The 14,521-nt window shown below is 39.8% G+C and overlaps 1 protein-coding gene across 1 annotated transcript in view; it reads left to right on the top strand.

Annotated features, from left to right (window-relative positions):
- APOBEC1 (apolipoprotein B mRNA editing enzyme catalytic subunit 1) overlaps positions 1-3,584 on the top strand; it is a 14,521-nt gene extending 10,937 nt beyond the window's left edge. The window contains exons 2-5 of the mRNA XM_046652448.1: positions 448-475; positions 1,561-1,958; positions 2,782-2,900; positions 3,435-3,584. Of these exons, the coding sequence (XP_046508404.1) occupies positions 448-475; positions 1,561-1,958; positions 2,782-2,900; positions 3,435-3,584 (695 nt within the window). The remainder of the gene's footprint in view (positions 1-447; positions 476-1,560; positions 1,959-2,781; positions 2,901-3,434) is intronic.
- The last annotated feature ends 10,937 nt before the right edge of the window (positions 3,585-14,521 follow it).

The following is a 14,521-nucleotide window of genomic DNA, read 5'->3' as shown; positions in this document are numbered from 1 at the left end:
TTCTTCTTCTTCTCCCCAAAGCCCCCTAGTACATAGTTGTATATTCTAGTTGTGAGAGCCCCTGGTTGTGCTATGTGGGACGCCACCTCAGCATGGCTTGATGAGCGGCGCCATGTCTGTGCCCAGGATCCGAAGCAGTGGAACCCTGAGCTGCCAAAGCAGAGTGTGCGAGCTTAACCACTTGGCCACAGGGCCAGCCCCCACTTAATCATTCTTGTTGGAGCCTTAAGGAGGATTACCTGGTTTGGGACTAGGCAAATTTCAGCAAAGCCCTTAAAACTTTGCTTTTCTTGAGGCAATGAGCTGGTCCAATTCAATTAATACAGGAGAAAATCTTTAATTCCATTTTCTGATATGCTTTTAAGGTTTAGAAGAATAGAGACTTTTTTCTTAGCAGCTCAACTTGTATATGGGCGTTATTTGACATGAGCATCTCTTGGTCAACAGGTCCTTTGGCTGCAGATGCCACCTTGAGGTAAGAAGAATACTATCATAGTTCGCATTTAATTCAACCAAGAAGAAATGGGTATTTCAGAGCTGGAGGTCTATAGCTTTCCTTATTGTTCCTTTCCCCTTTTACCAGGTTTCCTTTTTGCCTCTTCCAAACTCATTCTCTGTGATTATTGCTTTCTATGTCTTTGCTCCTATGTCTTTTAGTTTCTGTGTAAATAAATTATCTTCCAGCTTTGTTCTGTTATTGTCTTAATATTGCTCTGCTCTCTTTAGATCAAATGTGTCTATAGCCATTGGGTCCAGGTACTCACTTGTCACTTTGATTTCATCTTCCTGTTTTATACTGTATGCCTGTTTTCCATACATATCATTATAACAAGAAGACTTTCGTCAGAAAATATAGCCTCTCATGATAGGTGGAAGGACTGATCTATGTGACAAATGAATATGATGCTTTAGGGGTGAGTGGGAAATATGAGGAGGTATTAAGCTTCTGACTCAACCATATTGCAAAGAAGAGTCGTCAGCACAAGCCTGAGTTCCCCTGAGTCACAGCTTTGATACACAGAGAGTGTTAAATTTAAACATGCCATTGAGAACAATTCTAATTTCTTTGGTATGAGAAATTGGTATACAGAATTTAATGCAGAAGAATCCTGAGGCTAAATTACGCTCTTCCCAGACTTGGCAAGAGAATCTGGTTGGCAATTTGAGGCTTCTACACCTGAGAAAATCTAGTTAGAAACCAGTGAAGATGAGTGAAGATTAACAATTGGAACACGGCCCCTCCAAGTGTGAGACCGAAAGATTAGAAACCTTTAAAAGAGAAACAAGGACACATTTATACCTGAATTCAAGACTACAAGCCATGGTATAGAGAGTGTGGAACCAAACAACAGGAGTGGAGAAAAAGCTCTTCAGTGTTTGTGAGGAACACTGATAATCCAAAGGGATGTCCTCAGATGATTCTGAGACACAGCATAGAAAAAAAAAGTTTCCTGAGATGTCATGTTTTGGATCTGCTTGATAGAAGAGGGGAGCATGAAATGACTCATAAGTTCCCTCTAAAGATTGCGTGACAACATGGGGGTGCTTTTTATGTTTCAGGAGAAGAATCCAGCCCTGGGAATTTGAAGCCTTCTTTGACCCCAGAGAACTCCGGAAAGAGGCCTGTCTGCTCTATGAAATCAAGTGGGGCATGAGCCATAACATCTGGCGATACTCAGGCAAAAACACCACCAAGCATGTTGAAATAAATTTTATAGAAAAATTCACTTCAGAAAGACACTTGCGCCCGTCCATCAGCTGTTCCATCGTCTGGTTCTTGTCCTGGAGTCCCTGTTGGGAATGCTCCAAGGCTATTAGGGAATTTTTGAGTCAACACCCTAATGTGACGCTAGTTATTTATGTAGCACGGCTTTTTCAGCACATGGACCGACTAAACCGTCAAGGACTCAGGGACCTCATCAACAGTGGTGTGACTATCCAGATTATGAGAACCTCAGGTAAAAATAAGAAAGAAAGAAGTGTAAGTGTTTGTGAGACACTATGGTGGGAGTAGTTTCTAGGCCAGCAGATTGATTATCCAGACTGGAAGTTTCAGAAGTGAAAGTCCAAAGTAATATGAGAAAGAGCCAGGTCTGAAACTCAAAACAAGGAATGTATCAAAAATATGACTCCTTTCTTCTCTGGTGCTTATGCTCTTAATTGCCATCTCTTAAAAAGCACCAGATCAAAATCTCTCCACTGTTCATCTTTCTCTGGAGGACATACCTAACAAGGTTTTTATTTAGTAAACCAATCTATGCATGGGTTCGGCACTAGCCAAACCACCAACTCCTAGCTCTAGATAAACAGGACTTGCCACCCTCGTGATGTCATACAGAGAAGTCACAGGGCAGTGCCTGAGGGTCTGTAGGTTACACTTTGGTACCAGATAACAGTTTTTTTTTTTTTTTAAATAAGAAAGACTTGAGTATTCCACATGGCTCAACTCCTCCTCCCAGGGTTTTAACTCTTATTTTCAAAACCAGGTCCAATGAGCTTTCTGAACAGCTGGTGTAGCTGCAGAGAAACCAGCTTCCTTCAGACAGCAGTGCTTTTGGCAGGGAGGATGTATATGACTCCTTTCTCCATTCTGGCCACTATGACCTCTCGGCCATCTTCAATGAACTGCTTTGTTCTTTTTAGGGATTCTGAGGGAGTCTAGCCCATCTCCAGCAGCAAGTAGACCAGAGGGTTTTATATATGGCATATTTTTAAGTTGGGCTCGCTTTAAGTACCTTTCTATTGTATTTGTTGAATGAACCAAGAGCTGTGTTTCCTTAGAATATGATCACTGCTGGAGAAATTTTGTCAACTACCCACCTGGGAAAGAAGCTCACTGGCCAAGATACCCACTTCTGTGGATGAAGCTGTATGCATTGGAACTCCACTGCATAATTCTAGTAAGTTACTTTAAGGGATAAAGATTCTGATGCAAAAAAAAAAATCCTTCTTCAAACTTCTTTCCTGATAATTTTGACATGTGCTCTCCTCACCATCTCTTTGTCATGTGTATTGAGATGTAGTTATTTAACTACTTGACTCATCTTAAGAAAATGTGAGAACAAGAAAACATCTTTCTGGGAAATAAATGGGAGAAGGGAATGGAGAAAGTGGTCTAAGACATATGCGGATTCCATATTAATTAGATTTTAGCAGCCCTCTTGGCACAGTGGGTGGCGCATCAGTCTCATATTAATTCGAGTTTATTATTATTGTTGTTGTTGTCGTTGTTGTCGTTGCAGCACATACTGGCTGTTCAGATTGCAGATAGTCCCCTTGCCCATATCGGTGTGTGTCATCCTATTGAAGAAATGTAGGTGGTCTCATTGTAGTCTCTTGAAAGTAGTTCAATGGTCTCCCGACTGATATTTTAAAATGTTTGTGGTAATAATAGTATTAAGAAAAATATTATCCTGACTTCTTTTTTATTCCAGAGTCTCCCTCCCTGTTTAATGATTTCAAGAAGATGTCAGAATCAGCTTACGTTTTTCAGACTCACTCTTCAAAATTGCCATTACCAAATGATTCCGCCCCATATCCTTTTAGCTACAGGGTTGGTGCAACTTCCTGTGACTTGGAGATGAATAGAACGATCCCTTGTATGTACTGTTTCAAGAAGAAGCAATGATAACCCACTAAGGAGTGAGCGCCACTAGAATCTAAACATTTTCAGTTTGCGTTTCCATCTACTAACTGCAAACTACCTGAAAAAGAAATAAAGAAAACAATCTCATTTACAATAAACATCAAAAACAATAAAATACTTAGGAATAAATTTAACCAAGGAAGTGAAATATCAGTACACTGAAAAATATAAGCCGTTGATGAAAGAAACTGAAGAAGACACAAATAAATGGAAAGATATCCTATGTTCATAGATCAGAAGAATTAATATTATTAAAACATTCACACTACCCAAAGCATCTATAGATTCAAGGCAATCCCTATCAAGAGTCCAATGGCGTGTTTTACAGAAATAGAATAAACAATCCTAAATGTTGTACGGAAACACAAAAGATCCTGAATAGCAAAAGCAGTCCTGAGAAAGAAGAACAGAGCTGGAGGCATCACACTTCCTGATTTCAAACTATGTTACAAAGCTATAGCAATCAAACCAGTATGGTACTGGCATAAAAATAGACACATAGACCAATGGAGCAAAATGGAGAGCCCAGAAATAAACTCATGTTTATACAGTCAACTAATATTGGCAAGGAAGCCAAGAAAATAGTGTCTTCAATAAATTGTGCTTGGAAAACTGATATTCACGTGCAAAGAAACAGGACCCCTGCCCTATATCACTCCTTTAGAATTAATTCAAAATGAATTAAAGAAATGTAAAACATGAAACCATAAAGCTTGTAGAAGAAAACATAGGGATATAATTCCTTGACAATAGTCTTGGCGATGATTTTATAAATAGGACACCAGAAGCACAAGCCACGAAAGCAAAAATAAAGAAGTGGGACTACATCAAATTAGAAAAGTTTTGCACAGCAAAAGAAACAATCAACAAAATGAAAAGGCAGCCTACAGAATGGGAGAAAATTTTTGTGAACTACATATCTCATGGGGACGAATATCCAAAATATATAATGAACTCATACAATTCATCAGTAAAAAAACAAATAATTCCACTTAAAAATGGGCAAATGACCTGTATAGACATTTTTCCAAAGAAGATATTTAAATGGCCAACAGCTACATGAAAGTTACTGAACATGAATAATCGTCAGGGAAATCAAAACCACAATGAGATATCACCTCACATCTGTTGAAATTGTTATCATTAAAAAGACAAGAGGTAAGTGTTGGCGAGGGTATGGAGAAGTGAGAACCCTGTGCGCTGTTGGTGGAAATGTAAATTGGTGCAGCCACTATGGAAAATAGTATGGAGAGCCCTCAGAAAATTAAAAATATGGCTACCATATCATTCAGCAATCTTACTCCTGGGTATATATCTGAAGGAAATGAAATCACTATCTCAAAGAGATGTCTGCACCCTCATGTTCACTGAAGTATTATTTACAATAACCAAGACACAAAAAAAACCCAAGTGTCCATCAAGAAATGAATGGATAAAGAAGATGTGATACACACACACACACACATATGCACACAATGGAATATTATATAGCTATAAAAAAAGAAAATCCTGCCATTTGCAACAACATGGATGAATCTTGAGGGCATTATGCTAAGTGGAATAAGTCAGAGAAAGACAAATATTGTATGACCTCACTTGTACGTGGAATCTAAAACAGAACAAACTCAGAGAAACAGAAAGCAGATTAGTCCTGGCCAGTGGCAGGGGTGACAGTGGTCAAAGGGCACAAACTCGGTTTTAAGATGAATAAGTTCTTGGGATGTAATGTACAGCATCGTGATTATAGTTAATACTGAATTGTATACTTGATATTTGCTAAGAGAATAGATCTTAAATGTTCTTACCACACACAAAAATACCTGTAACTATGTGAGGTGATGAGTATGTTAACTCACCTTATTGTGGTAATTATTTCTCAATATATACATATATCAAATCATTCTGTTATACACCTTAAACTTACACAATGCTATGTGTCAATTATGTCTCAATAAAGCTGGGGCGGAAAAGAGATTAAAAAAGAGAATCTAGAAATTTTCACAAACAGCAGTATCACAGATTGAGTTATCTACTGTTGTATGACAAATTAGTTTGATACTTTGTGGCTTAAGACAGCAACAAATATTTATTATGCCACAGTTTCTCTGGGTCAGGAATTCAGGAGCAACTTATCAGTGTGTTTGTGGCTCAGGATGTCTCATGAGGTTGCAGTCAAGCTATTAGCCAGGGCTGCGTTCATCTTAACGCTTGACTGAGACTAGAGAATGTGCTTCCTGGGTGGCACATTCACATGGTTGCCAACTGGATGCTAGCGGTTGGTGGGGGTCTCAGTTTCTCACAATGTAGGCCTCTCTGCAAGGCTGCTTAAGTGTTCTCATGACATGGCAGCCGGCTTCCTACAAAGCAAGTGGTCTAAGAGAGACCAAGGTGGAAATTGCCATGTCTTTGGTGACTTAGTCTTGGAATCATACACTGTTTCTTCTGCAGTATTCTATTGGCAACACCGGCCATCCGTGGTTCAGTCTGGGAGGGGACTACACAAGGACCTGAATCCCAGGAGATGAGAATCTTTGGAGGCCATCTTGTGTTTTACCCATAGGGGCTTTTGCTGTGTGTTCAGGACAAATAATTACATGGAGCTGATTGCTAAGAAGACGTAAAAGGGAGACAGAGGACAAAGTAGCATCTATTTCTATTTGGTTCTGAATCGGAACATCTTAAGATTTAATAGATGATTTATTAGTCACAACTTGTAGGATGATTTATTGATATAATTAATGACATCCCTAAATTTGAGTGGCTAAACACAAAAAAAGGTTATTTCTTGCTCTCATTGAAGTCTAATGTAAGTTGAGTGGGAATGTCATTGCTCCGTGCATTTATTCAGGGACCCAAATTTCCTTCCGTCTGGTGACTCCACCATCTCCTATGGCCTTGGAGTCCTCTACTGAATTCTCTATACTCAGCCAGCTCACAGGAGAAGAGAGAGAGACAGAGATGGAGAGAAAAAGTATTAAGCAGTGTAAGTGTTTTTAGAATCGAGGACTGGAAGTGGCAGACATCACTTCTGACCCGATTCTGCTAACCAAAGAGCAGTCCTGCGGCCCATCTTTCTCTACTTTATATGTGGGATGCCTACCACAGCATGGCTTGACAAATGGTGCCATGTCCACACCCAGGATCTGAGCCGGCAAACCCTGGGGCCGAGGAAGCAGATGTGCGCACTTAACGGCTGCACCACCACGGCAGCCCCTGTCTTTTTGTTAAAGATTGACCCTGAGCTAACATCTGTTGCCAATCTTCCACTTTTTTTTTTCTTCTCCTCAAAGCCCCCCAGTGCATAGTTGTATATTCTACTTGTAGGTCCTTCTAGTTGAGCTATGTGGGATGCCGCCTCAGCATGGCCTGATGAGTGGTGCTAGGTCCACGCCCATGATCTGAACTGGCAAAATCCTGAGCCACTGAAGCGGAGTGTGTGAACTTAACCACTCAGCCTTGGGGACGGCCCCAGTTTTCGCCAATTTGAATATTAAATTTGTGATTTGGGGAGTTGGTGTGGATAAGTCACAAAAATGTGAATGTTAAGCAATATAAGAACTATGCAGGGGCCGGCCCGGTGGTACAGTGGTTAAGTGTGCACGTTCTGCTTCCGTGGGCCGGGGTTCACTGGTTTGGATCTTGGGTGTGGACATCACACCTCTTGGCAAGCCATGCTGTGGTAGGCGTCCCACATATAAAATGGAGGAAGATGGGCATGAATGTTAGCTCAGGGCCAGTCTTCCTCAAAAGAAAACTATGCAATAAAGTTTAATAAAGTTTAAAAACTATGCAATAAAGTTATGGAACAATATAGGAAGGACCTAAAAATTTAAATAAACAGGTAACATATTAAATAATTATATGCCTATGATCACCATATTTCTAGAAGAAGGATAACTCTGGATTGACCCCTGACTAATCTCTAAGGTACATATAAATTTTCTCAATCTTGAAACTTTCCTCTTGCCAAAATACACTCATTCTGACGCTTTTCCTTTCTATAAAAAAACATCTGTTCAGATGTTTTGCATCTGAACCTTCTCACATCTACCACTCTCATCAAACTTGTCCCTCCAGTATTCCATCAACTCACAGTTCTCCTTTGCACTAACTCCACTTGATCTGCCTCATTCGTCTTTCTATCCTCACTGCCTAGGCTAGTGACTAACATAGGACCTGCCTGTCTACAGTAGTAGCTTAATTACGAAAAACTAAATTATTTAGAAGAATTAATAAAGGCAACATGAGAGGGTAAAAGGATCATTGTTTATACCTCAAAAAACCTAAAAATCTTCTCAGCTCTGTCACTTAAACAATGTAACCTTGAATAAGTATGTTAACTTGTCTAGACTTTAATTTATTCATCTATAAAATTTTGATGATTATGGCTTAAGGGAAAAGATTAAGAGGATATATGCCTTAAAGAAAGGGAAAATTGAGGCTAGAAACTTCTATTTCTATTATATTAGTTCTTTATGGCTGTATAACAAATTACCCCAAAACCTAGTGGCATAGTCAAGACACATTTATTATCTCACAATTTCTGTGTCAGGAATTTGCAAGTGGCTCAGCTGGGTGGTTCTTGCTCTGGTCTCTCATGTGGCTTCAGTCACACGAAGGGCTTCAGAGAGGCTGTGCTCAGGCTGGACTGGGGCTGGACTGGGCTGGAGGATCTGCTTGACTCCCACAGCTGTGGCAGGAGGACTCAGTTCACTGTCATGTAGGCCTCTTCTTGGGTCGCCTATGTGTTATCATAATATGGTAGCTAATTGCAGTACAGATATCAGATATTTGCTTATATAGTTAAAAAAAATTTTTTTAAAAGATTGTCACCTGAGCTAACATCTGTTGCCAATCTGTCTTTTTCTTCTTCTCCCCAAAGCCCCCCAGCACATAGTTGTATATTCTAGTAGTGGGTCCCTCTAGTTGTGGCATGTGGGATGCCACCTCAGTGTGGCCTGATGAGTGGTGCCATGTCTGCGCCCAGGATCCGAACCAGCGAAACCCTGGGCTGCTGAAGCGCAGTGTGCAAACTTAACCACTCAGTCATGGGGCTGGCCCCAATATTTGCTTATCTATTCATGAAAACTCTCGAAAAGAATATACTCATGTTTTTCAAAAACAATGATATATAACATTGGTTTCTTGTGGGAAGGGCGACTGGGTGGCTAGAGAAAGTGCACACTCAACACTGACTATTCTTTCTTGGTCTCCTGGAGCTTCCTCTTCTTCCACTCGTCCCTTAAATGATGGTATTCTCGGGGTTGTATCTGTGGGCTTTTTCTCAACTCATTATATGTATTTTCACTATGAATTCTCATCTACTCCTCTATATTTCACTCCCATCTTTATGTTGACATCTTCTAAATCTACATCTTTATCTAGGCCTCTCTCCTGAGACAATTATATCCAATTCCCTAGGAAACATCTATACTCATATAGGCACAAACAATTTAAACACAGTTTTTAAAAAGTAAATATTCTTGATTCTGTAAAATAACTCCACTGTCTACTTGGTCAATCAAAAAAAAAAAAAACTGAGATGTCTAGAAATTTCTCTCTCCCTCTCATACTCTACCTTCCCTCCACTATAGGACAGATTATCGTTGGCTAAGGTGGTGGATATAGACAGATATAGATGGAATCAAAAGGGTTATTACGATGTAAAACTGAGTCAAGAAGGACACTGGTGTTGAGGAGAATAGCTCCTACGGCTTCCAGTGCTTCAACGAAACCCCAGATGCGTGGCTTTCTGTCCAACCGTCTGCGATTTCTTATTGTTGGAGCATTCATTGTATCCCACAATTGGGGATACAATAGCTTTCTATACGTTGGCTGTGGCTGAACCAAAAAAGAAGGCATATGCAGATTTCTATAGAAATTATGATTCCTTGAAAGGTTTTGAGGAGATGAGGAAGGCTCCTATCTTTCAGAGTGCTAAGTGATTTTGGAATGTAAAGAATTTATTTGGGTTGAGTTGCACAGAAGTTTGTCACTCATTGATCTGTGTTATTGAATTACGAAAACATGAATATTTGGGCTAAGAAATAGTTTCTCTTGATAAATAAACAATTAAGAAAAAAAAGATGGAAAACTAAGAAGGGTAATGGGTTGAACATGCAGGTTGCAGGAGAAGGAGGGTCCAAGATGACTCTTATATTTTGCAATTGAAATATTAGTGCAATCACATTGTTGTTCACTGACATAAGGCACCTGGTGGATATAGGTGAATATAATGTCAATATCAAATAAATGTCAATATCAAAAGGTACTTTCTGGGGCTGGCCTGGCGGCATAGTGCTTAAGTTTGCACACTCCACTTCAGCGGCCTGGGGTTCACAGGTTCAGATCCTGAGCACAGACATACACACTGCTCATTAAGCCATGCTGTGGCTGCATTTCACTTACAGAAATAGAGAAAGAAATGCTCTAATGTTAGCTCAGCAACAATCTTCCTCGAGCAAAAAAAGAGGAAGATTGGCAACAGATGTTAGCTCAAGGCCCAGCTTCCTCACCAAAAAAAAAGTACTTTCTAAGCCTGCAATTGCTAATTGTGCTTTGTGATGACTAGACTCTCTTAAAGGTTCATCCTGGGCATTGATTTTTTAAATACACATTAGGAAACTTTCAGAGATTTTGTGCAGAATTTCTCAATTTCTTAAGAATTAAAGATACTTTAAAAAAGATGCAGATATTGGGGCCAGCCTGTGGCCTAGTGGTTAAGTTTAGCATACTCTGCTCCAGTGGCCCAGGTTCACAGGTTTGGATCCTGGGCACGGACCTATATCACTTGTCAGCCATGCTGTGGCAGTGACCCACATACAAAATAGAGGAAGAGTGGCACAGATGTTAGCCCAGGGACCATCTTCCTCAAACAGAAAGAGGAAGATTGGCAACAGATGCTAGCTCGGGGCAAAAGAAAAAGGCACAGGTGTGAAAAACTCAAGAAAAAATTTTAATTAACTTAAAATTAATTAAGTTTAATTAAGTTCATTAAACTTAAATGAAACAGTTTAAGAAATGGAGAACAGCTGTAAGGAAAATTAAAAACCTAGCAAGGAAACACTCTTCCTGCAGAAATGATGCAGATTTGAAATAGTAAGAAAAGCTGCAAATGTTTGACACACGGCAGGTCTATTATTAATGTAAAGTTCTAGAGTCAAATTCTAAACTTCTGCCTGCGCAAACTTTAAAAAATCAGGCTAAGCTGGACAAGGCCGAACCAAGAAATCCTTACTCACTATCCATACTTTATGAAAATCAGGAAAGTGGCCAACCATTTGAATGGCTAGAATAAAGTTGTTTCTTTAGTAGACAAACACCGTCATCCTATCATGCTCCTTATGGTATGACAGTTCTCCTTATGTCATCAACTGGACTAGGGAAGCTTTGAGGTAATTCCAGCACCCAGAAAAGTGAAGTCCCACAGAATGCAATGGAATGCAAAGCCACCTGAGACAACAGGGAAACTGGGATTACAACTGTCTTACAATAAAAAATGTAATTTGTTACCCACCACAACAATCAAAATCTAACTCTGAAGTGGCCCTACTTACCTCTTATTGCTTTTTTAGTGTCTTGTAAATGTTCTATTTTATTTGCTTGGATTGACTTTCATAGAATTTAGAACAAAAAAATGTAATTTTACAGACTGGATGCATACACCTAGTATCCAGCTAGCTAGATAAAAAAATGACTCACGCTGATGCACGTCATCTACGTGAAGTTTCAAACACAGGTTTAAAAACAGAATCCTATGGGCTGGCCCCGGTTTGGATCCTCGGCGCCGACATGGCACCGCTCATCAAGCCATGCTGAGGTGGCGTCCCACATGCCACAACTAGAAGGACCCACAACTAAAAATATACAACTATGTACCGGGGGGCTTTGGGGAGAAAAAGGAAAAATAAAATCTTAAAAAAAAATAGAATCCTACAAGCTTTCTGAGAGGAAAAAAAGGGGTTGCATACAAAAGGTCAAAAGATCACTGTCAGACTTCTCAACATCAACATTGGAATATAAAAGACATTTGACTCATGCCTCTAAAAGTCTAGCCTTATAGGGAAGCTTCTGGCCCAGCTAATCATCCTATTTTTCCAGGTTGTGGGCTCTGACACTCTGTAAAGCTTGCTCTTGCCCAAACATCCCTAGGGAAGAGTGTCCCACTACTTGTGAGGCATTGTATTCTCCCAATCCATGGGTTGTTTTCTCTTGAGTAAAGGGCATCAAACTTGTTACTACATTGGTTTTTTTTTGTTTGTTTGCTTATTTTTTGGCATTTGACAATGCTTAGAAAGACTTTTCCCTCTATCAGAGTATAAATATATTCACGCATCTCTACCTCCCCCAACCCAAGGTAGGGAGAGGGAGTTGACAAGAGGAATTGAGTAGACTCACTGTACAGTTATATGGGCTCATCTGGGATAGTGGTCATAAATTTCTAGTTTTTACTCTGCCCTATTGTGTGGCATTCTCCAGTAGCACTGAGCTGCTAAAGTGCAGGCATGGAGAAGGCTGATGGTTAGAATTAGCCTGGTTTAGGGTTTTGGAGGATGGGAGCAATCAAAAGAATGAGAGGCAAAAAGGCTTCAGATGAGTCTGAGCTGGATAAGAAAGAAAATAAAGAAAGGAGAGGGCTGGGGCGTTGGGAAAACTTAGAAAGATCAACTAACTGGAAATGTGGTACAATCTTTAAATAGGAGTAGTGGTTGTATTTAAATACTCAAGCTTAAATAGTCAAGTAAGAATAGCGTTATGGTCAGAAACAAGATGGATTAACTACTTTGAAAGCAAAGTAGCTACAATTGATAGCACTGGCCAGGGAGTGACCAGGGAAGTCTGTGGCTGAGTTAGAGGAGAGAAGTAGGAAGAAGGTCAGTATTTAAAAGGTAAGCCCCATTATTGGTCTTCTTTTTCAGAATTTTCTTGGTGTTTTTACATGTTTCTTCTACTAGATGAACTTTAGAATAATTTTGTGTTCCTAAAGATCTACCAGAATTTTCAAAATGTGATTAATGAAACACTAAATGCCAGATAAAAAAGGTAACCCCCACCCCCGCTCTCCAATTATGTGTTACTTTTCTGTGTCCATTTTTTCCCAGCCAAGTTCCAGGAAATGATAGCGTATACTCATTACTCTATTTCCTTGTCTTCTGCTCCTCAACCCCTTTGAAAAACCTTTGCTAAGTACACTGATGGGCTCTCTTCAGTCTCCATCTTCCTTTACCTATTTGCAGTGTTCATGTTTTCGACCCCATTATTCTTGGAACTCGTCGACATTCATCACTTATTCTCTCTTGGATCCCTTCTTCTCAGTTTCCTCTTTCGGCTTTTCTTACTTTGTCCACCCCTGAAATATCGGTGTTTAACAAGTTTATCACCTCTCAGTCATCCATTCATTTGATAGATTGACTAAAACCAGTCTTGGACTACAGCAGTGAATAAAACAAAGCCCATCTTTGCTTTCATGGTGTTCGAATACTGATTTTCTCATACCGTATAAACACACTTTCCAAGAGATCGTATCCATTTCCGTGGCTTCAACTACCACCTATAATCATGAGTGACAGTCATGATATATCAGCAACTGATGTCACCCAAGCACCAAGTGAATCAGAACAGGGCATCAACCAGTCAGACAAACCAGTCTGGCCACAGGCTGTTGTACCGGCTGAATATCAGCCCAACCTATAATATGTAAGTCTAATATGATAATATGATATCTAGCAGTTAAGAGAACAGATTGGATTCTCTAGACTGCTCAAGTTCTAGCTCTGTTACCTCCTGCTGTGTGACCTGAGGCAAGTTACTGCACCTGTCTGTGCTTCAGTTCCTTTCTCTATAAAATGGGGATAATAAAGTACCATGTCATAGGGTTGCTATGAGAATCAAATGAGATAATACCTGTAAAGCATCCAGAACACCTTGGAATATAGTAAGTACTCACTAAATGAGAGCTATTATTATTCACAATTCCACAACTATGTCTCTGATCCTAACTTTTTCCCCCTGACCTCCAAAGTTATAGATTAAGTGGCTTTTCCTCCAAATATATCAAGGATGCTTGGGAAATCTACAAGGTTGAGTGTAATGCGTAGAGGCAGCCTTGTAAACAAATAGGGGCAGACATGTTTTACATGTACACGATCATATTACTGGGTTGAATGGGAAGAAATAACAAAAAAAGCAAAAATATATATGAGACTTATTATGTCCCAGTTACTGTTCTAAGTGGCTCATGTGTGTGAACTCATCTGATCTTAACAACCGCCCCCCCCAAGGAAGTACTATTATTACCTCCCTTTACAAGTGAGAAAACTGAGGCACAGAAGGTTCAAATGATTTGACTAAGATCAAGCATCTACTAAGTTTTAAACCACTCTGCCTCCAGAACTGAAGCTCCATGTCACACCACGGTACCGCCTTCCTAAAGAGGAAGCAGTCATTTGTGACAAAAAAAAAAAGCATTTCTTACAACTTTCTTCACATACCATATCTATTTCCCTCCAGATTTTACAATTCAAAAATATCCCCTGGAGGAAACCAGCTATGGAACCTTTTTATGCTAGTTTCTATAGGAACATGTCCTTTAAATATACTCAGAATCTGCGCTCTAATGTGCCTTGTTTTCTGATCTAATATTTTTAAACATCTGGTCCTTCATGAAAGATATATTCCTCACTTTAAAGTATAAAATGAGTTTTCTGAGACAGGACAGTTTTTGTGTGCTTGGACAGCCCTGCTTCATTGCCTAATTCCTAAAGAGAAGACAAACACTACCGGAGCCAGAGATGAAGCTGGAGACAGAGGAACCAATATACTCGAGTCGTTTCCTGAACACCCACCTCCTCGTCCCAGAATTCAGAGCAAGTGAAC

The sequence above is a fragment of the Equus quagga genome, chromosome 1, assembly GCF_021613505.1.
Source record: "Equus quagga isolate Etosha38 chromosome 1, UCLA_HA_Equagga_1.0, whole genome shotgun sequence".
NCBI classification, from domain to species: Eukaryota; Metazoa; Chordata; class Mammalia; order Perissodactyla; family Equidae; genus Equus; species Equus quagga.
This window is presented reverse-complemented; position numbering and strand designations above follow the sequence as displayed.